General features: G+C 32.6%; 1 protein-coding gene across 2 annotated transcripts in view; it reads left to right on the top strand.

Annotated features, from left to right (window-relative positions):
- The window catches only part of FSTL5 (follistatin like 5), an 807,547-nt gene that overhangs the window by 690,596 nt on the left and 93,730 nt on the right, over positions 1 to 23,221 (top strand). For both annotated transcript variants that reach the window (XM_024246010.2, XM_054554669.1), the window contains one exon: positions 18,093 to 18,242. In XM_024246010.2, coding sequence (XP_024101778.1) covers positions 18,093 to 18,242 — 150 coding nt within the window. The remainder of the gene's footprint in view (positions 1 to 18,092; positions 18,243 to 23,221) is intronic.

Below are 23,221 nucleotides of genomic sequence, written 5' to 3'. Positions count from 1 at the left end.
TTTTATTTTATTTTAAGACAGAGTCTTGCTCTGTCACCCAGACTGGAGTGCAATGGCGCGATCTCGGCTCACTGCAACCTCCGCCTCCTGGGTTCAAGCAATTCTCCTGCCTCAGCCTCCCAAGTAGCTGGGATTACAGGCACGTGCCTCCAAGCCCGGCTAATTTCTGTATTTTTCGTAGAGACGGGGTTTCACCATATTGGCCAGGTTGATCTCGAACTTCTGACCTCATGATCCATCCTCCTCAGCCTCCCAAAGTTCTGGGATTAGAGGCATGAGCCACTTCACCCGGCCCTATTTTCTTTTATAATCTTACATTATCATTATTAAGTCAGTCTTTGAATAAGTTGTGTTTATGTGCATATATGTATGTAATACATAAGCACATGAATAAAAACAAATTATTGCTGATAAAAGAAATAATTAAGCCACACTCATATTTTTACAAAAATATTCTGAATAAGAAATATGGACTAACATGCAGATATAGGTAGTGTGGTGTTCAATATAAATATTATTATTTAAATCAGAGCAGAATAATTTTATAGGAGAGTGTTTCTCTCTGATTTCTACAGGACTAGCAGTTTTGCAGCTAATGACACACGTCTTGGCTATATCACAGAATTTGAAACTTCAATTATTAATACTAATAAGATAGGCTGTGAAATCCGTACTCTTCATCACAAAACTATCACTTCAGGAATTTGATTTGCAAATTTAGAGACAAAGAATGTTCTTCCTGCACCACATGTGTGCTATTTCAAGGTATCAGTAAATGCTTCATTACTATGTGACTCAAGTCTTAAAGAGCATGCTTTCCCAGAACATTTCTTGACAGCTCTGGGTGAGTTAATTTAATCACTTGGAATCTCAAGTAAAAAAAAACAAGCAAAAATTTGATGTGACAGTTTTGCAACATGTCAGGGCAACAAGGATGTGAGCATTATTTACCTGAATTTCTCTCTTTAAAGCTTTATAATACTCAGATGTCCTCCTAAAACAACTAAAGAAAAACAATGTAGAATTGTGTATATTTATTTCTCTATGTATACACATATTATTTTTCTATATATCCAATTAAATATGTATATTTATCTATGTATACATATATATGTATATGTATAGAGACATAGAGATGTAGGACAAAGCAATGTGATGTATACAGGTCTCTCTATGTATACATATATGTTTATGTATAGATACATAGAGAAATAAAGATACATAATATATTAATAGATACAGAGAAAAATTATATATACAAACTATGTATAATTTTCTGATAAGAAATTAAATATTAAAGAGGAAATAGAAACCAAATATCAATGATGACAACTTTAACTTATTTTCTTCAGACAGTGAACCCTTATCCACAAAGATACAACAACAGCGACAAAGCAGAGATAACTAGTTACTAATAACTAATCTGCTATATCAGATTTTTAAAGTCACAACACCTGGAAATCTACAGTCATATCGCATGTGAGATAGATATTATAGAATATGAAGTTATTCTAGAAACATATACTTCAACATTAAAATACATGCAAGGATAGAAAGTTTGCATTCCTATACTATATTAAAAAGTTTATAAAGGTTTCTGTACTCTTATGGAAGAGTAATAAAAGGATTAAAAAGAAAAGGCTGTTGCATTTTTAAGAAAGGAGAATACTATCAAATAGTATTTTGGTTTTGAAAACATTTATGACATTATTACTGCATTGGATGTTGAAATTAAAATACAGCTCGAAATTTAAGGTGACCAACATTTTGTAAAGAACCAAGAATAATATTTTAAAAGGGAATTGTTATAACTAATTTCTGCTTATGATTTTTAAATACAGAATATATGGAGAAACACTCATGATATAAAAGAAAGATATTTCTTATGTAATTATTATATGCCACATATATGAAAAAAGGCTAGAGTAAATTAAACTCATTTTATATTACTCTGTCATTTTTCATTCCTTAATGTAAAATAAGCTTAAATATTTGGAATATATATACACAAATACTGTCATGTACATACAAGTATACAGCAATAGAATGAGAAGTGCATTGATCATGTTATGCTTTGAGAATAAGTGTTGAGCTAAATAATTTTTATATGAAGGTAATATTTTCTACATTTAAAAACAAGATAGATAGCAATTCAGATTGTGGAAGTTATTTGGTGCTACATTCTCTTAAGAATATATTTCTAATTACAAAGTAATTTCATGAGAAATTTGTTGAATATTATGCAATCAGAAAATATTTATCCAGAAAAGCAGAATCGATAAGCTCTCCATTTCTATCTCTGTCTGTACCTCTACTGCTACCACTACCTCTATCACTACGTTTCCCTCTATTTCTCTCTTTTGATCTCTATCTCTATCTCTGTCTCTGTCTCTATCTCTATCTCTATCTCTATCTCTATCTTTTTCTGTATCTATCTCCTTATAGAGAGTTTTATTTTAAGGAATTGGCTCACACAACTGCAGGTGGGATATGTCAAGTCCAAAATTTGCAGGGTTTGCCAGCCAGCAGGAAATTCAGATAAGAGTTGATGTTGCAGTCTTAAGTCCAAAATCTACTGGTGAGGCCATCAGTCTGGAAACCTACACAGGAGTTGAAGTCATAGTCTTGAATCTTAAATTCATAGAGCAGGCTGGAAACTCAAGCAGGATTTCTATGTTGAAGTCTTAAGGTAGAATTCCTTCTTTTTGAAAAAACCTTAGTCTTTGCTCTAAATTACTTCAACTGATTACAGGAGGCCCATAAACATTATGGAGGGTAATCTGTTTACTTTAAGTCAACTAATTATAAATGCTAATCACCACACAAGCATCTTCACAGCAAAATCTAGACGAGTGTTTGACCGAACAACTGGGCACCATAGGCTAGCCATGCTGACATATAAATCAACCATCACATCTTCCTATCTCTTGTAGTCAAGGATTAAGTTTGATTAGTGTTTGTATTCTCAACATGCTCCGTACAACGTCTTACATATGACAGGCCAAGAAACATTTGTTAAATGCATTTAACAAAAATTCCATTGCTTTGAGCCTTAGTTCTTCATTGTTTTATGCATTCTCTAAGTTTAAAAATGTATACATCTAACTCTCTCTCCACCTTAATATTTCTCCTTAATTTACAATTGCCATGAAACAATATTCTTCTTTCAATGTGTTTATGAAAAATGTTTCATAGAGTAATTTATCATTGAATTGTTTCAGAGTGACTCTAACCTCATGGATCTATTAATTCAGGATCACACAGTGAAAAGTTCCTGTGTAAATGCACTGTATATGAGTTTTTAGTACAGAAAAAACGCTAATGTGTTTCATTTTAGAAGACAGATTTCTTGAGTACCAGTGGTGGAAATGAGTCTTTTGGAACCATTTTTCCCATGAAAAGGGATTAAATATGAATATAATATTTTTCAAATTCATGGTCGACATTAAGAGAGAGTAGCAGTGTACTTCCCAATATAACTCATTTATCAATAAAGTTTAGATAAGACCTGATATATTTAGAGTATAGAATCAAATCTCTCAGAAAATGGTATTTGCTTGCTGTAAATAAAAACTCAATTTTGGTGCAATGTCAGATTACATTAGGTTTCAGCTTTTGATAGTGAGTTGGTGAGGATATATACAACAAACTTTTAGCTATTTTTCATCTTTTATTCTATCTTGTTATGTAGCTTTACTAGATATGATTATTTCTATATTTATCCTAGTTGTACACACGATTTCATCTTGTCACCTAGAGTATGAACTTCAAGCAAATAGAATTCTATTTCAGACTTATGGATTCAGAAGTCAAACTGAAAAGGAGTTTGGAAAAATGTTTAAAATTACAGGCTCAAAAACAAGCTTTCCCAAGATTACCAACTTTGTTACTCTTCTGGTTTTCTACTACTGTTCCATCCTTATCTATCACTCTTTTATTCTTTGATACTTTTTCATTCAGTCACCTTCTTTGCTTGTTATAGATCTAGCTGCTGCTCGTCACATATGCCATGGTATTACTTATCATTTAATGGGTCCTAAAATAACTTTAAAGAAGACCACATGTCTTATTATGCATATGTCTTATATTGTGGAACCTGAAAGATCTATTACTGATCTGTTGTTGTTGTTGTTGTTTTGTTTTATTGAAACAGGATCTCACTCTTTCGCCCAGGTTGGAGTGCAGTGGTGCATTCATAGCTCACTGCAGTCTCAAGCTCCTGGGCTCAAGTGATCCTTCACCTTAGCCTCGTGGGTAGCTGAAATTACAAGTGCACGCCACTGAATCTGATTAATTTTTTTCAATTTTTGTAGAGACGGGACTCGCAAGGTTGCCCAGGCTAGTCTCTAATTCCTGGGCTCAAGAGATTCTCCTGACTTAACCTCTGAAGCTCTAGGATTATAGCCATGAGACACCTCAGCCAGCCTATTCCTGGTTTTAATGCTAACTTAAATGATACTGAACTGTAGAACTGAACTCATTATACTTTATACAGGGAGTCTGGTGTAAGTCTCCTCTAAAATGTCTGTTATCCAGGTTTGGTGTTTCCACAAACCAAAATTATTTTACCTTTATAAACTACTGTTACCAGTCTGTTAGAAAAGAATTCTTGCTTAGGAACAGGTTGTTTGTAATGTCCAGAATACTTACGTTTCAAGAAATTGAAACTGAGATTAGAAATTGGGAAGCTCAATGGTCCACATTTCTTTCTCTGCTGTTGTTGTCCTTTATCTCAAACAAAGCAGCCTTCAGGGTGTTCATCAATTCCCTTGTTCTGTTTCTAGTCCACTTATACTTCTGCAAACTTGGTCCTCAAAAATAGTCATTTGAAATACCAGCCTCTTTACATGATGCAAACAATTCATTCCCCCATGAAGCCAGTGAGTAATCTTTTGAATACAACACCACTGTCTTTCAGAAAGGGAATCAAAATGTTTCCCCACTTTTTTTTTCCTCAGGGTGTCTCTTTTCAAACATGGCTTAACTTACAGAGAGTTATACAGTGATAAAAATGTGAGCTTTAGTCCCTTTGTGGTTATAATGATATCCTGCAAAGAGCTTCCTGAAGAGAGGAATGTAAACTACTTCTAACTATTCCTTAGAAGATTATTCTGTAGATTAAAAAAAAAATGAATTTAAGAAATCGGTGCTTGACATCGTAGATGTAAAGAGGTCTTACAAAGCTTCCTTAGTAATCACACTGTTATATAATTCTCACTTTGTGTTTCTGTTAGGCTTTAATATGCAAGCCTAAAATTGGGGGTAACAACAGTGGAAAGCTTATAAAAGTAATGGAGTTGCATAGCATTATTAAGTGGGCCAAGCAGCATATGAAGTCCTTTCAAGAGATTATCGATAACAAATAGCCAAGGTATTTGGATGAATGCGATCAGAATGTTGTGTGTCTCAGATAATCCATCGACAACATTTTTATATGATGAATAAGGACTCACTTATACGCATGTAAAAGTGCATTCCGCACACTTTACAAATAAACGTGTTTAAGGTTATTTAGATTTTTCAATAGAAACTTCTTAAAGGTAAAATTGAAGATTTTGACGGAAAAAAATATTGATACAAATATATTTAAACATCAAAACCTTTTACTTGAGGTTTACAAAATCACACAAATCTATCATATTAGATGTGTCTTAAAGAATACTTAGTCTTTTCATCCAAGATTTATTTTAACACAAAAAAGTACCTATTTTTTCAAGGTAACATAGTCTCATGGCAAATATAAAATAAAACAAAAGATTTTATTATAAAATATAGTAGATTATTCCTTCATGTCCCCCTATGTCTAGTTCCAGCTCATACAATCAATTGCTACATTTAATCACTAAAAAAAGTAGTTAGTGATGATATTTCTTGAATTATCAATATTAAATATTATCTGTTGGTGTTCTTCTATGAGAGACAATAATTTTGCTTATACAAGTCTAATAACTTTTTCTTTCTAAATATATTGAAATATATATAATTATTTTGCATACTCATGGATTAGATTTACAATTTTAATGATTAAATCTTTATCTTTTATTTTTCTCAACATTTCTAAAACTTTTCATTTAACTGTAAGTTTCTGAACACTGGCTTAATTTCTCATTGTTTACTTTTGATATTTCAATAATACTTCTCACAATTTCAATTTAACAGTGAAGACATCCATTTCTTTAAATTTTTTTTCCATTTTTTAAAAAGTCACAAATATCAGTTTGGAGGTGGTGAGGGAAGGAAAACATACTACAGGAAATTGTGTTTCAATTTTATTTTACTAAATGTTTGTATTGGTAAATATTAAAAATTAACTCTTCAGTATTTTAAAATATATTTACATTTCTCCATGTACTATATAATTATTTTATATACCATGTTGTCTACATGGAAATTAAGAAAGACTTATATAATAAGAATTACAATTAAAATAGCTTAAACTTCAAAATTATCATTCATATTTTAAGTACTTAAGCTACCGACTTATTGCCCATTATAACTCGTTTTTTCTGTGTTAGTCATTTATTTTCAAAATGTTGTTGATCCAGTTTTAGAGGACATATGATGGGTTGTTTGGCAAATTAATGGCAGAGTCAATATTTCATCTAGAACTCGCCAAACAACAACATAGTTGTACCATGAGCTATGCTATCTACCTATTTTTAAATTTTAGAAAACAACAGAATTAAAGCAGCTGCTGTTTTCATGTAAATACATATTACATATATATGCATATATACACGTTAACAGAAAGTTATACTAGAAGTTAATAATAGACATACATAATATTTATGTTTCTGGCTATATTTTAAAATAAACATTTCATAGTATACCTCTACAGTAGTGTACAGATGAGATCTAAATTTGACCCATTTAATATTGACTTCCAAATTATCACTCATGCATTGAGGTTTGTTTACTTGTTTATCCATATTTGGAATTTGCTGTGTGTCAAGCATTGTGATAGGCAGGAGAGAGAAAATAATAACGTAACAGATACATAAATTTTAAGCACACTCAGGTGTAATGGTTGCTCTTACAGACAGATGTACACTGAGGACACAAAAAAGGAAATAATACTACTGAATTTCTCCTAATTTAAATATTTTTCAAAAGATCAGGAAACTAGGCTGTTTTAAAGATATAGAAGGATAAAAGGGAGATGAAATTGACATGTGGCTGCATATTGTATAATCCTATTATAAATCTCATTTGTACACCTATAAAGAAAATGTAACATAAAACACATTTGAAGGGTGCAACTACTGGCAGCATAACTATATTGCCTGAAAACTCTACCAAGTTGTTTCTGCCAGAATGGGGAATGGGATCTATTTGCTGGCTCTCTCTCTTTTTTTTTTTTTTTTGAGACAGAGTCTCGTTCTGTTGCCCAGGCTGGATTTCAGTGGCATGTTCTCGACTCAGTGCAACCTCTGCCTCCCGAGTTCATGCCAGTTTCCTGCCTCAGCCTCCGCAGTAGCTGGAATTACAAGCGCGTGCCACCACGCCCAGCTAATTTTTGTATTTTTAGTAGAGACGGGGTTTCACCATGTTGACCAGGCGGGTCTTGAACTCCTGACCTCAGGTGATTTCCCCACCTCAGTTTCCCAAAGTGCTGGGATTACAGGCATGAGCCACCACGCCCAGCCTGTTGGCTCTCTCCTAAGTGTTATTGCTTCCATCCTGAAAAAAGAAGTGATCAGTTCTATCCCATCTCTATTTTAAAGTGAAAAATTAACTCCTTATGATAGGAGCAAGGGAGAATGAGATTATGTGTTTAAAAATCTATGTATCTAGTATCATTTACATTCAAAACTTAACTCTGTAATCTGTGATTTTCACTAAACAGTAGCTAATATAATTTCACAAAAGATATCTAATAGCCGATAGCTCCCTTTTGAACTTATCTGAAAAATTAAGAGAATTAAATAATAGCATACTGATTATATAATCTGTATATATTTCTAAGGATTGACCTTGAACTAAATCACCAGCTCAGGTTTTGTGAATTCTCAATATTATTTTCAAGTTCTTACTCTGAAAAATTTTCCTAAAATGGATAATGTGGCCTGGAACCCTATTTAAATTTTCAGTAAAAAAAGAGCCCAGATAAAATGTAATATTTTATACAATATGATAATAAATATATAATTATAAATGTAATGGACAAAGATAATGTGCCTTTTATTTGTTTTCATCTAAAATGAAGGTAGGTACAGAGCCAAAGTCTTTAAGTAACACTTATTTCTAAAGATTTAAAAAGATGCTTTTTAAAAAACAAATCTTTTTTATGGTTTTCCTTTAATTGATAAAACATAGCAATAGTATACATGTATAACAATTCTTTGTCCAATATTATTTTACCACATAACTGTAAGAAATCAAATGCAAAGCTCTTTGTAGTCATTCTTATGTAGAACAAATTTATGTGTGAATTACAGTAATGCTTAAAAATTAAACACATATAATTATCTCTGTAAAACATTTATAGTTTTTAAAGATAAATTGATTGCATCTCAGAGTAATTTTTTCAGTCAATAGTAGTCTTGCAAACCTATTAAGCCTTTGTTCCATATAAGGCACTTCTGTGCTAGACAATATGGAAAGATACAAGAACTAAGCACCATCTGTATTGTGAGATTATGTGCCAGAGGAAAAAAAAAGTTTAATTCCTAAGTGATATACTGTACTGAATCAAATGCGGATAATCCAGCAGTCACAAAATCCACCTGATTTATCCTTCCATGTCAACATTTTTTAGTTGGTAGACAGAATGAGATAATCACAGGGAAAGCCTACATATGCATATCTAGAAAAGTAATTAATAAAACCTGTCTCACTCTTCAACTAGGTTTCCAAAAATAGAAATTGCACAACATGTGTTATCAGAACTCGTGTCATTACTAAAAGGAGAGAGAAACATTTAAGGGGGAGAAAGGAGAACTTGTATTATATCGGATGTTCCATCTTCAAACTGTATGATGCTTTTCCTTAAAAGTTTGTTTTCGATTTTTTAATGGATTTGTAATGACAAGAAATAATGAAATTTATTCCACAATAATATTAGAAATTCAGAGGATCGGAGTGAATTAAATCCAACTAGAATTCATATAAAATGTCTTTTAAAAACTAAAATTTTTATTTCAACAGAATTCATGTCTCTGTTTTCCACCCATATGAATAAACCAAATATAATGCAGACTTTGAAATAAAAAATACCTATTAAATGAAAAATCAGGCTGCAAAAATGAATTCTACAAGATAGGATGAAGTACAAAAAAAAAATCTGCATTTTAATTCCTGTGGCCATGTTTTAAAAGCTGCATTAACAAAGTATCCCAAACTCCCTCTTTTCAAAGTTTAATAAAAAGGCTGGATATCTATTGTCAGAAAAATTGTACAGAAAGATGTGTACTTTTGGCATTTCAAACAAATATTTTATTGATTTTTCAATGATAAGAATTTATTAATCAACAGTTGGGGGTCAGTTAACTTCATGTGTTATGTGGTAATTATTTTCTTTAGTTTTAATTTTTTTCCCTAGTTTTAATTTTTTCCCCTCACTAACCAACCTACTAATTGTGCTGTGTGCCACAAGTTAAAGAAAGAATATCGCTGCTCCTATACAATTCAAATATTCGTCATATTGAGGAAAGTTTAAACACATCTAATTCTTTGATTCCAACTTATCCATACTAGGTTTAAATCAGTTTCATCCATAAACCCTCATTGTTCATACAATTTGCAATTACTTGCAATTACTGATATCCATCTAGTAGCTGTCCTATTTCTTTAATTCTTTAATATTGGCTTTCAATTCCAACACCTTTTTGTTAAGCTCTATTTTCTGTTTTTCGGACCTCACTCTAGACCTTTTCTTGATATTTAATTTGCCTTCCCTACTATTCAAATGTATGCCTTTCCCAACAGACATTAAGTGCCTGCCTCTCCTGTTCTCAGTGTCTAATGGCCCCCGGACCTTCCCCCTAGCTAGGATTTCAGCTCCTTTACAGTAATCATAAAAGCCAGAAAAGCAGTCATCTAGTCCTGCATTCAAGAAGCATCTAGCATTTGGTTTTTATGTTCTGTAAGCGTTTGAAATTTAACACCCTACAGTTGTGTCTTTTAAAACTAGCTTTTCTTATGTAATTCAATAGTTTTATAAACCACTATAACATTTTACATTTAAGCAGAGGTGAAATAATTCAAATAATTTTTTCGTGAAAAAAATTGACAACCTTCTGATTTAATCCTCTCCATTTTCAGGTAAAGAAATGAGAAAGATCAAGTGATTTACTCAGTCACGGGACTGCCAAACGCCAGACAGAGAGAATAAAATTCTCCTTGCCCTATACGCAATAATCATGCCACATTTAAAGTAGCTCTCTGAATCTCTTGAACATGCACAGCAAACTTCCTTCCAAAACATTTGGTAGAATTTAAAAAAAAGTTTGCATCAAAAACATGTAGACTGTTATAGTTTTTGTCAAATGTAGCACATCGATAATTTCCTAGATGAAAATAAGTGGTAACTTTCATTGATCACTTGACCTTTTCAAATATGATTTTATTTACTTCTCACAATAACTCCATGTGATAGGTAGTATTATTATACCCAATTTACCAATGAGTTAACAAGCCTCAACAGGTCTACTTGCACAGATAATATAAGTGCGCCCTTGGACACTACATTAAGGTCTCTTTGTTCTCAAAGCCTGTTTTTTTTAACCTCTCTAATACACTATCTATAAAGAGAAAACAGTGCTCAGCTTATGATAGCATAGTGTCATAAGCTTTGTTTTTATTGTGTTGCTGAAAGACATAATATATTAAAAGAAAGAATAAAAATTTCTGTAATGTAGCCTTTGGACCTTTGATATCCTAAAGCAAAACCATGCTACATAACAGTGTGTCAATGTAGCACAAATTAGGCAAATAGAGCCCCCAAGTTACCATGACTACCTATGTTCTGACTAATATGAGAAAGACTACTTATGATATTTATAAACGAAATCAGAAATTGAATGGGATAAATTTAATATATCTCATTTTAAAAAAGGTATTGCTTTGGTTATAAGCAGTAATCTCAATTAAAAATTATGAAAGTATTTTATCCTCAGTGCTTTAAGAAATGGTCAAATTAGGAGGCTATTCAATGCTACCAAATCGTTTAATGTATTTTTGTAAGATTTTTCCCAATATTGCAAAGCAATATTGAAAGGAACTTTATATCTAGCATATTCACAAATATCTCAGACTTGATCATGTGTGTATAGAGATAAATATTTCTACATGACTGTAAATATATCCTAGGAATCTAAACCTGAATATTCTAAGTCAGTACAAAAGTAACTGTGTTGTATTTGCCTTGATTTATGACAAACTGAATAAATCCTCATTCAGAATAATTATTTATATTTCTTGCATTTGATAAACTGAACGTTATTTCTCCAAGTATCTTATTATTCACTTTTAAAATTTACAGCAATAGACTCAGATTGTGACAGCTTCAGTTAAAAATATATACTTAAAAGAAAGAAATACTGAAAGAGAGAGAGCGCTAGAATAAAAAAGCATGAAATCAGTGCTTCCTAAACTCTGTGGGAGAAAAAAAAAAATCACTGATTTTTGCTCATTCTGTTTTTCTCTTGTAAAACCAGTAGTAGTTTTCACTACATGAAATCCTCCAGGCAAATTTGACAATACCCAAACTGGTTTAAATACTGTTAAAGTAGATAGGTCTACTGATCACATACAGGGATATTATGGCAATGTCAAATTGCTATAAAAGGTTCTAAATGGTTATTTTCAATTTCTATGCAATCCTCAGCTTGGTAGCAAATTGTATGCCAACTGGCAGCAGTTTACAGACCACATTTTGATTAGTACTACTCTAGAATTCAGTTTCTCAATGATTCTGCATGACATTGCATAGTGTTTAACATCGTGATTGAGTAACATACACCACTTCTTGACTATTTTTTCTTTTTGGCTATTATAAGTGATATTTAAACACATATTTACCAAGCAAATATTGTACCTTCAGCATTATGTTTGGGAAATGTAGAAATACAGGAATAGCAAAGGTCAACATTTTAATTGGAAATGTAATATATGATTCATTGCCAAATTGTATGTCACAAAATAAAAATTCTGTGAAAATTCAGACAAGAAAAAAATCAGTGAAACACCTCAAAGTTAGGAATGAATTATGTAGGTGTTGGAAATTTGGCTGCCAAATATAAATTGAAAATAATTTGACAAAGTATTTTGGGGTGCTTTTCAGTAGCTGTGGAAAATCTTTGCTTTTCATGAAATATTAGGTAGAGTGCTCTAGCTAATGGACAGGACATTTGTTGATGAACAATGGATATAAAAGTTATACATTTGTAATTAATTAATTAAAATTCGTATCAAATGTATTAATTATTTTTTTACAAAAGAGGGAGCACTAGGAAAGAGTAATTAAAAGAAACTCTGTAGAAAACAGAAGATTGTGTTGACGGCTCTTTCTATTTCCTATGATGCAATCTTATACATTATTTGTGGCAGGAAGAAGCAGAGAGAGTGGTTAATTTACACACATTGGCAGCCCAGAGAACATCCCAATTCAATTTTCAGTTACAAGAAGTGGGTAGGGACTCTCTGCCTGTCTTAGAAACCTGATTGGTAGAGAAGCATAAAAGTAAAACAATGCAAAACTACTAAAATATGTTTATTTTTCATAACTACTAACTAGATCAGTGAGAGACCCAGGCCTGCGGTGTTTCCACAAGTTTTCAGACTTAAATGCCTTTATTTAATGACATGTTAAGACACCGAACCCTCTCTCCCCTCCTTTGTCTCAACATCTGTTTTCTTTCAGTACTTCTCTAGCAGTGTCTACATAACAAACATGGGTGGATCGCCAAGGCTCCCTAATTTGGAACCCAAGTTGGATGTATACGTGTTAGGCCACCTTATTTATCACATTTGTATTTCTGCGTTCTTCATAATACCAGTGACAGTTTGTTTTTATTCACATAAATTACAGAACGCATTGGTAATCCAAATTATGCAAAGAACCAGATATTTACTTTTTTTTTTTTTTTTTTTTTTGAGACGGAATCTTACTCTTTCGCCGAGGCTGGAGTGCAGTGCTGTGATCTCGGCTCACTGCAACCTCTGCCTCCTGCGTTCAAGCCATTCTCCTGCCTCAGCCTCCTGAGTGTCTGGGATTACAGGCGTGCACCACCATGCCCGGCTAATTTTTGTATTTCCATTTTTGTTAGAGATGGGGTTTCACCATGTTGGCTAGGCTGGTCTTGAACTCCTGAACTCAAGTGATCTGCCTGCCTTGGCCTCCCAAAGTGCTGTGATTACAGGCGTGAACTGCTGCGCCCAGCCTCATTAGCATTTAATTAATGGCTCTTTCAGTGCTTTAGTTTCACATCTTCCAAAGTCCATACTTTTACTCTTTTTTTCTAAAAGACAAGATATTTGACATATAAACTATACTTATGTTCAGTATATGTTTGGAATATTTTTATTGTGAATTTTACTTTGTTACGTTACTGTTCAATAGTCTCCTATTGTATAGAACTACTCAGTTTTTTTAAACTTTTGTGATACAAATCACTTTCTTCGTGTTCACGTATGCAAGTATTTCATTCTTTCTTTGGTTTATTTATTTCATTAAGTTTTGGATCAACTTTAATGCTTCCTTTAAGATAGTATACCTTTTTGTTCTATATTATCTCACTCTTTGAAACTGCCTGTTCAACAATTTTCCTGGAAGGTGACAGCGGAGGAAAGCCTGGTGAATGACAAAGCCATAGATTAGTGTCTGGTTGTTACCTGACCATGATAGTAATTAGGCAATCAGAATGGATGAGTTTTCAGAGGAATTTAATGTAAAAGAATTACAGCAGAAAACTAAAGTCTGAGCCTTGGCTTTTCTGAAGCCACATCCAGGGAACTGAAGATAAAGGAGTGCCACAGGCAGAAAGAATTTAAATAATAGGACAAAAATGATAACTAAGGTCAGAATGTATACTAAAATGGGATCAGCAACATTTTTTTTCTGCAAATGTCCAGATAGTAAGTAAATATCTTAGACTTTTCAGGACTTATGTCTGTCATTATAACATGAAAGATGCCATAATATTTAAATGAATAGGTGTAGTTGGGTTATAATACACCTTCATTTCTGTAAATTTGAATCTCATATAATGTTTACTTGTCATGAAATTGTACTCCTTTTTCTTATTTTTTGTCAACCATTAAAAGATAAAGAAAACATTTCTGGTTTCTGGATCATATCAAATTAGGCAGTGGGCCAAATTTGGCCTGGGGGACCATTATTTGCCAATCTCTGCCTTGCAAGAATGAAAGAACCTTTTATGATAAATCAAGTGTCTGAAACAGCTAAATGCGGCAGAAATTACAGGCAACTTGAAAGCAAGCATTCTCTCCTATTCATGTTTTTAATTTTCAAACATAGCTTTGCACAATATTCTTCACATAGTAAGCTCTCAATAAATGCTTTCCAATGAGAAATAAAGGATAATAATTGGAAATTCTGTGGCCACTGATGACTTTGAAAATATATCTTTTAAAAGAGATGATGTCATGAAAGCCAGTGTGAAGCATGGTTAGTTTAGAGCAAAAGGTTGGGAAATGGAAGTAATGTTCCAGAAAGCTTGCTCAAAAGTCTGAAGATAATTAGATGGATGATTGAAATGGAAATATTAATTCAATTGAAGCTGTTTTATGAAGTGTTTCTTAAATTTATGGGGCAATGTGAATGTTTGAATACTTGAATAGTTAAAATTGTAAGAAAAATTGAGGGCAGATCTTTCCGAAAGTAAGGAGTAGTGGACACATCTTTTAAGATTAGATAGAAGGATGAGAGGAGGTAGTCCTGATGGCAACTTATTGAGGTGAAAGCAAGGAAAATAGACATGTTTGTGAGAAATATTTAGGAATGATGCAGGATGACCTGAGAAGGAGAATAGGAAGAAGAGGAAGGAAAGATTGGAATTTAAAGATTTTAGGGCAAAGTATTTTCAATAGATAATTAGTCTAATAAATAAAAATGGCAACATCCTAGTAGAAGACAAGTGTATATATGATTCTGTTTGATTTACTTTGGCTTAGCAAATCAGATATTAGTAACATTATTTAAATTGCTAATTAAAATTTATACCATCAGTAGCGATATAACTTGTACTCCTTAACATTTTGGGAAAGTATAATACATATGTAGGAAATATGTGATTAAATATGGAAAAGATCCAAAAGAAAGACATTCTAATTATAAATTAGAATTGTCTTTTCCTGGACTCTCATCTCCATTAGTTTAATGTCTTATTAATTCTGTTCACTCTAAATGTTAGTATACATTTCTGTAAAAGTGATTTAATAATACTCTTTGATATAATCCCTGGCAGCTTTCCTCATCAGTATGTATTATCTTAATCTTATTTTTCATCTCTGGATTCTGTGTCTCCTTTTTGTCCCATTAAATCTCTAATTCATATTTAAAAACATTCCTCTACTATTTTTCTTCCATAGAAATAAATATTAATCTGAGAAAATAAAAGAGTGCTATTGTAAAGTGAAAAATAATATAATATAATCAGAAATAATAGCATAAAGCAAAGCAAAGAAAATCCAGGATGCCTGTCAGGAAACTTTTAATGGCTTTGTAAAAATGCTTGTAAGTCTAGTCAAGGATGTCTTATAGGGACAGCATCCAAATAGAAAATAATTCCCAGCAGAGCAGTTTATTTTACTGTTGAATAGTTCTGTAGCAAACAAAGGGGTGGAAATTTTTCGTGTTTCAGCAGTTGTTTGGCTGACAGTTATGTGTCAGGTCACTCACACTTTTCATTACTTTGGCAGGTTTTACACAATGGCGAAGAATTTGTAAACAATTTCCCTGTATTCAGAGCCTTTCACCAACCTTAGTTCCCACTTTTTTCCCACTTCTTCATGCCTCTCAAGTACATATTTTATCGAGTGTTTGTTTCTCGCAAAACAGATTCTTGTCCTTGACATTCAGTATATTTCTGAAGAAAAGGTTGACTTAGAAAACAGTGCGTCAGTAGGAATTGGTGAATGAAAGTGTAATACTGCATTCTAAGCATGTAGTGAAGACAGACTTCTGCCTTTGGGCTACCTCCTTAAGAGAACCAAGGACTTTACTCAGGTTGACCTCCCGAGTAGTCACCTGTAATGGCCATGGTACATAGAATTAATTTCATAACTCCAGACTACCTGAAACACCATACATCACGTGCTTCATTTTCAGTCTTTCCGCTTATGCCTTAGAAGCTTAGAACAATCTGTGCTGTTTAGAAGAGAACACTATTGTTTTATTTTCCTAAACCATGCAATACTGAACCAGATCTTAAAAATTAATGGACACTCCAGAGCCTTCCTGAATTAGATCTGACATTTGGAGAACATAAACAGCAGGCCACACACTGGATGTCTCATTGCAAAGTGATTTGGTATTTACATTAATTTCCAAATTTTATGCAAAAAGGAAAACCACCTATAATGGTTATGCAGCCTGAGAAAGGTTACATTTTTAGTTGTTCCATGTGGTTACTCAATGTCAAATGTGGTATATCTGCCATCAGTATTATCTTTAAAAATAAATGCTTAGTGATATTGATAATGAAAGTGTGGTTGATTTTTGTCTTATGATTATTAAATACATATGAATGGTATCTCTGCTGAAAAACTAATGGTTTTATATAGATTAGAAAAAATAGTGTTCTTCTAAATTAGCTTAGAGATAACAACTGGAGTATACAAATAAATGAAATTAGACGTTAATTGTCAGACAAAAAATCAAATGAGATACTGGAATAATTGTTTATCATTACATTATTATTACGTAAATAACTTTTTTACTGCACATAATTTTTTTTTTTTTTTTTTTTTTTTTTGAGTCGGAGTCTCACTCTGTCACCCAGGCTGGAGTGCAGTGGCGCAGTCTTGGCTCACTGCAAGATCTGCCTCCTGGGTTCACGCCATTCTCCTGCCTTGGCCTCCCAAGTAACTGGGACTACAAGCACCCACCACCACACCCAGCTAATTTTTTTGTATTTTTAGTAGAGACGGGGTTTCACCTTGTTAGCCAGGATCAATTTCCTGACCTCGTGATCCTCCCGCCTCAGCCTCCCAAAGTGCTGGGATTACAGGTGTGAGCCACCACGCCCAGCCTGCATTTTATGTACGTTTTATGTACATTTTATGTACATTTTAACCAGTCTTTCTTATTAGTGGTTTTTCTAACTGTAATAGAACAGTGAATAAAAGAAAACCTGAAAACATTTCATACGCTTTTACTTATGCTGTGACTCCCAGGATAAATCACAAGGGCTTGCGTATCTCCTCCACAATCATGTTTTGACAATATGAAGGAAAAGAGGAAATAGAGGGGCTTTTTTGGCCTCATTTATGGTCATCTAACACAAAGTATGCAGTCTTCAACCAGAAGGAAGTTTTAGGGTAAGGAAGCAGAATAAGAAGCTTTGGGAATATTGAAAGATTTTATACAATTTGACCTTGATTGAAAAATAAAATAACCATTGTGAATAACTGCCTTATTATAATTTATCTAAGCCTCTGATTTACTACAAATTATAAGAATCCTGCAATCTTTTCCAGAAGATTATATGACTCTTAACAAAACTATGAATTTGCCATAAGGACAGCCACCAATGTTGTGTAAAACTCGGAATATACTTTAGTGTGACATTTATTCTGTTAAAGAAACTTGAGACTGGGAAAATTTGGGGAAAGATGTTGGACTTTTTGAAGTTGCTGAGTTATAACCAAGTAGGAAAAAAATGAAAGAACTACATTTTACTAGAAAAGTAATTAAGAACATAAAATTTATTTTAAAGGAATCTCATTTACATTGCTTTCTATACATATTTAATGAACTGAAATATGTTCTACTAATTAAACTTTATATATATATTTAACATTTGATGCTGAAAGTAGTAAAGTATGAAACATTAATTTTACCCATGGTATTGTCAGGCATGTGTTATAATTTAAGATATAAATTTCATTTTATCTTTCCTAAATTACAGGATGAAGTCTGTCCCAAAGCTGAGGGAGATGAAGTTCAGAGGTGTGTGTGGGCATCAGCTGTTAATGTCAAAGACAAGTTCATTTATGTTGCACAGCCAACTTTGGACAGAGTCCTTATTGTTGATGTGCAGTCCCAAAAAGTTGTTCAGGTATGAATAATTACTACTTTTGAAAAAGTAAATCTTCAAAAAATATTTATATCATTGTAGTAATGTTTACCAGGTAACTTGATTGTCACTGACAATGTGTTTCCTTACTTGGATAACTAGAAAATTTATGCATTTTCTGCAAACTCTTCTCTCATTCTTTTCCTTAAGCCTAATGAATTCAGGAGATAATTTAATTTTTTTGTTTTCAAAAATTAGATCCATGAACACTTCGTAATATTAACCTGCCTAGCTCCACACAAATCTCCCTCCCAGCTGCTTATTATGTCTAGAGCAAGGAAGGCACAGTCAGAGCAGGCAGAGGCCAATTAAGACATTCCTGCTTATCATTACAGAATCGGAATTGAGGCCTCCTTATTTTATTCTTACCAAAGACCAAGACAATTGTAGGCTTCACTAGATGATAGTAACCTAGTAGAATTTGCTAGGTAGTAGTAAAATAAATAATATGTAAGTAGGTTAGAGATAGAGAAAACAATCTCTAATAAACATTGTCATGGTCATGCTTTCACAATTCTCCGAATTCATACTTCAAGTTCGAGCCACTAACTGTTGCAGCCCATGCTCTTTACCTGAAATCAGTTGCACAACAACCAAGGTGGAGTGCAGGGTTGGTGTCCAGTCAGTCTGGCTTTAGAGTCTAGTCCCTTAATTATTTTCATCTTTTGCTTCTCAGCTCAGAGGAAATTAAGTTAACTAACTTTATGAGATATGTATAATCTGTCAAATGGGAAAAATAAATATATGTATCCTACAAAGTTATTTTAAGAATTAGATGAATAATGCATGTAAAGCATTTATAGGAGACCCTGGCATGTGGAAGTGCTATATGCCTGTTTCCTATCAAAATTTCTACGGAAACTGGACCCAAAACATTCTTTTCATTTACAGAGAATGTTTTCAGTCAATATTGGTTTGAAATTAACCCTCTAATTTTGATTTCTGTCTAGCACTACAAAAAGTGTTAGGATGTTCAGAGTAGGACTACACATTCTAAAAGTCATTAACAACTTCACATGAATCCATTCATTCATCCATCCATCCATCCATCCATCCATCAATCCAGTCACTCGCCCATGTAGCATTTCATCCATATATTCTGTATTTATTTAACAAATGCTTATTTTGTGTTTCTTATTTCACAAATACAAACACGAAAAATATTTCTTCTATGAAGAGCTGGCACTTCCAGGTTTATAAATGGACAGTGAATAACTGGCCTGATGGTTCAGTTTCTAATATGAGAATGAGCAGTACAACCATGAGTAAAAGGATGAATAGTTATTCTAATAGAAAACCCTAAGGCCCTGAGGTTACACATTTATTATGAATATACAATCTAATGGTCTGATATTTATTGTGAGAAAAAATTTTGCTGTATATTTCACTTCTTTTGTTTCTGATTTTTGAGACTGCTGGATTTTGACTAGATTGGCTTTTTATTTCAGCTGCAACATAGGCCAACACAAATTACAATCATTTAGTTTGGGATTATCAAAACTCCTTGCTGGTGGATTAAAATTGGAAATATATTTTAGAAATAACCAGGCTGGTTTTCAAATTGAGTTTTCAAACTAGAGAACTACACTCACTGAATATAAATTATCTAAGTGATGTTTAAAATGGAAAGAGCTAACATCAATTATTATTCATACAATTCCACCTTCAAATAATGGTGAAACATTTAAAATTAATATAAAATATTAATAACAAAATGTTCAAGTGATACGGTAATAATGGCATAAACTGTATTATTTTTCAAAATGCCTATTATTACTGTGAAATACTAAGGGAACTTAAAAGACTTCACAAAATGCTAAAGCAGATAGTAATATGATACAATCATGAGTGTGGAGATTTTTCAACTTAGGATCTAACACATTTTTATAGGTTGATAAATTGGGGCACAGTCCAAATGCATTCTCCTTATGACCATGTTATTATAATAATAATTATTTGTATTACTCCTTCTAGATACTACCTATTTGAAGGAAATTATTATGTAGATTTCTATTACCGCATATAACTATTGGCTGATTTTGAGCATAAATGGATATATATGATATTCGCGATCTGAATCTGGCTATTTGTGCTTTACATTATGATTGCAAGATCATTTTGTTTGTAGCTGTTGCTAAAGTAATTCTTTCTTTTATTGCTGTGGAGAAACTGATTACAGTTGATTCTCCTTGTGGATTCTGTATTTGTAGTTACCTACTTGCTTAAATTTATTTATAACCATGGTGTTTTATGGTCATTTGTGGGCATACCTAGATGTGAAAACTTTTTTATTACTAAATATACACATGCCCCTCTGTATTTGAACAAGACGATATTCTGCCTTCTTGTTTTAACTTTCATACTATAAATGAATATTCTTTCCATGCTCAATTTAACACCTTTAAAAAAAATTGGTGCTTTTGACAATTTTGCTGTTTAAAATGGCCTCCACACACAGTGTTGAAGTGCTGTCTAGAGTACCCAAGTACAAGAAAGTTGTGATGCGCCTAATGGTAAGTTTTGTTAAGGCATGAGTTGTAATGCTGTTGGCCATGAGTTCCATCTTCATCAGTTAACAATGTATATTAAATAAGGTGTCTTTAGACAGATACATACATAAAGCATGGTGGTGTATTGATTGGTTGATTAAAATAACGTGAACAGAAGCTCAACAGATCATAACTCTTCGCTTCCTTTATGAAATCAGTATTCAGTAATTTGGTGTTAGTGATGATTTATAGAGGAACTATCATAAATAATTATAATGTACTATATTTGTGTATCGGAATTGTATTTCTACATTCTACTGCTAACAGACATTTAAGGTGTATTTAAATTTGTACTATGGTGAATAATACTACTTGCTACAATTTTGTACACTTTATTTTTGTGTGCAAAATATTCAATTCTTTTCATATATACATACATGAGTTGAAATGTGAGACCGAATATTACATGTGAGTTTGTGTGTGTGTATGCATATTAAGCTATCCAAGGTGCATTATTTTCCAAATGATTATATTATATTTAACTTCCAAAAATAGCATATGTGACTATCAGTAATGAATTTCTATACATTCCTGCTAAATTTTTAACTAGTATTACATTTAATCTACTGATAAAATTAGACAGAGGTGAAATGTTTACACTATTGAGACTTTTTCTGTATTTCTACATTGATGATCGTTTTGTTTGTTATAATTTTACTTTCAAGTTTTATAATAACCCTGTATTTCTTGAATAAATTCCTAAAATTGAAAAAGCCAAAATATATCTTCTAAAAATTAAAAGTGAATTATTAAAATTAAAATTGCTATGTATATGTTAAACAATAGTTTAAATAAAAGAGGAGAATGATTAAATAAGTTCAGAGATAGACCTGAATTACAAATAATGCAGTCAATCAAATAATGCAGTGTATTGAGGAAAAGAGAAGGAAAATATAAATGAGAAATTAAGATAAAAGTCAGACTAACGTATGTGCAATAATATTTCCTAAAATAGATAATAGAAAGAAAAGGGAGAAGTTAATATTTTGGTTGAAATGAATAATAATTGCATAAAGTGTAATAAACTATAATAATTAATAATTTATATAATATAAAACAATACATAACCACTTATGTAAACCCTCAGATTTAGGAGGACAATGAATCTCAAATGGAAAAAAAAAACTATACTTTAAAAAGGCAGTAATTTATCTGCCTTTTTAAGATCTTCCTTTTGTCTTTTGGTTGTGTCACTTCAAAGAGGAAGATCTTTAAAAGGCAGATAAATTACTATGAGATGGTAGCAAATTTCTCAGTAGAAATAATGTATACCAAAATACAGTAAAATATTACAAAAAGACTAAGTGGAAATTTTTAAAAAATTATAAAACTAGGGCACGATTTGTTTATTGTGTCAGACACACAAAACATAAACTTTATCACCAACGTAAATGGAAACAACATGGAAACAAATGGTTTACTTCAGGAATCAGGAAAATTAGCTGTAAATTTGATGTGATAGTGAGCAAGGGAATTGATAAACATATGATCTATTAAAATATTAACTGTCAAAAACAACAAAAACAGGAGCAGCTTGCATGCAGAATGCAGGAGCCAGGGTAAGCAAAAAGGATGCTGTCCTTTAAATTTGGAGTATCCGTTCTTTGATGGTTGATTGACACTTCTGATTTCAAAGCTACAGAAAGAGGTGGGTGAACATTGTTGTTACACCTTGCACATTGTTCCAAGCTCCTCTTCCTTTGGCAAAAGTGACTTCCAGGACATTTAAAGGCTTAGTGTCTGTTTATACTCCTCCTTCATTCTTCTCTAGTTCTTCATTTTAGAACCAGACATTAAATACTAGTTTATTCAAAAACAAGTGCATATAGAAAAATTAGAAAGTGACCAGTTGGTGCCCAGAGAAAGGCTCAGAAAAATACCTTAGAAGACTTTAAGTTTGCATTAGGCTGAACCTTGGAACAGAGATAGCCTACAATAATAAACAAAAGCAAAAATTGCAAATAAAAAAACAGCAGTGGCTGGGCATGTATATATGGCTCACACCAGTAATCTTAACACTTTGGGAGGCCAAGGTGGGTGGGTCACCTGAGGTCGGGAGTTCGAGACCAACCTAACCAACGTGGAGAAACACTGTCTCTACTAAAAATACAAAATTAGCCAGGTGTGGTGGCATATGCCTGTAATCCCAGCTACTCAGGAGGCTGAGGCAGGAGAATTGCTTGAACTCAGGAGGCAGAGGCTGTGGTGAGCCGATATTGCACCATTGCACTCCAGCCTGGGCAACAAGAGCAAAACTCTGTCTCAAAAAAAAAAAAAAAAAAACAGCAAACATGAGGAAGGGGAAGAATCTGATATCTAGAATTATCACAATTATTAGACTTCAATGCTTAGTCTTCAAAAAAAAAAAAAGTCACAACATATACAAAGAAACAGGAAAGTATGGTCATTTAA

Source organism: Pongo abelii, chromosome 3, assembly GCF_028885655.2.
Source record: "Pongo abelii isolate AG06213 chromosome 3, NHGRI_mPonAbe1-v2.0_pri, whole genome shotgun sequence".
Lineage (NCBI taxonomy): Eukaryota > Metazoa > Chordata > Mammalia > Primates > Hominidae > Pongo > Pongo abelii.
This window is presented reverse-complemented; position numbering and strand designations above follow the sequence as displayed.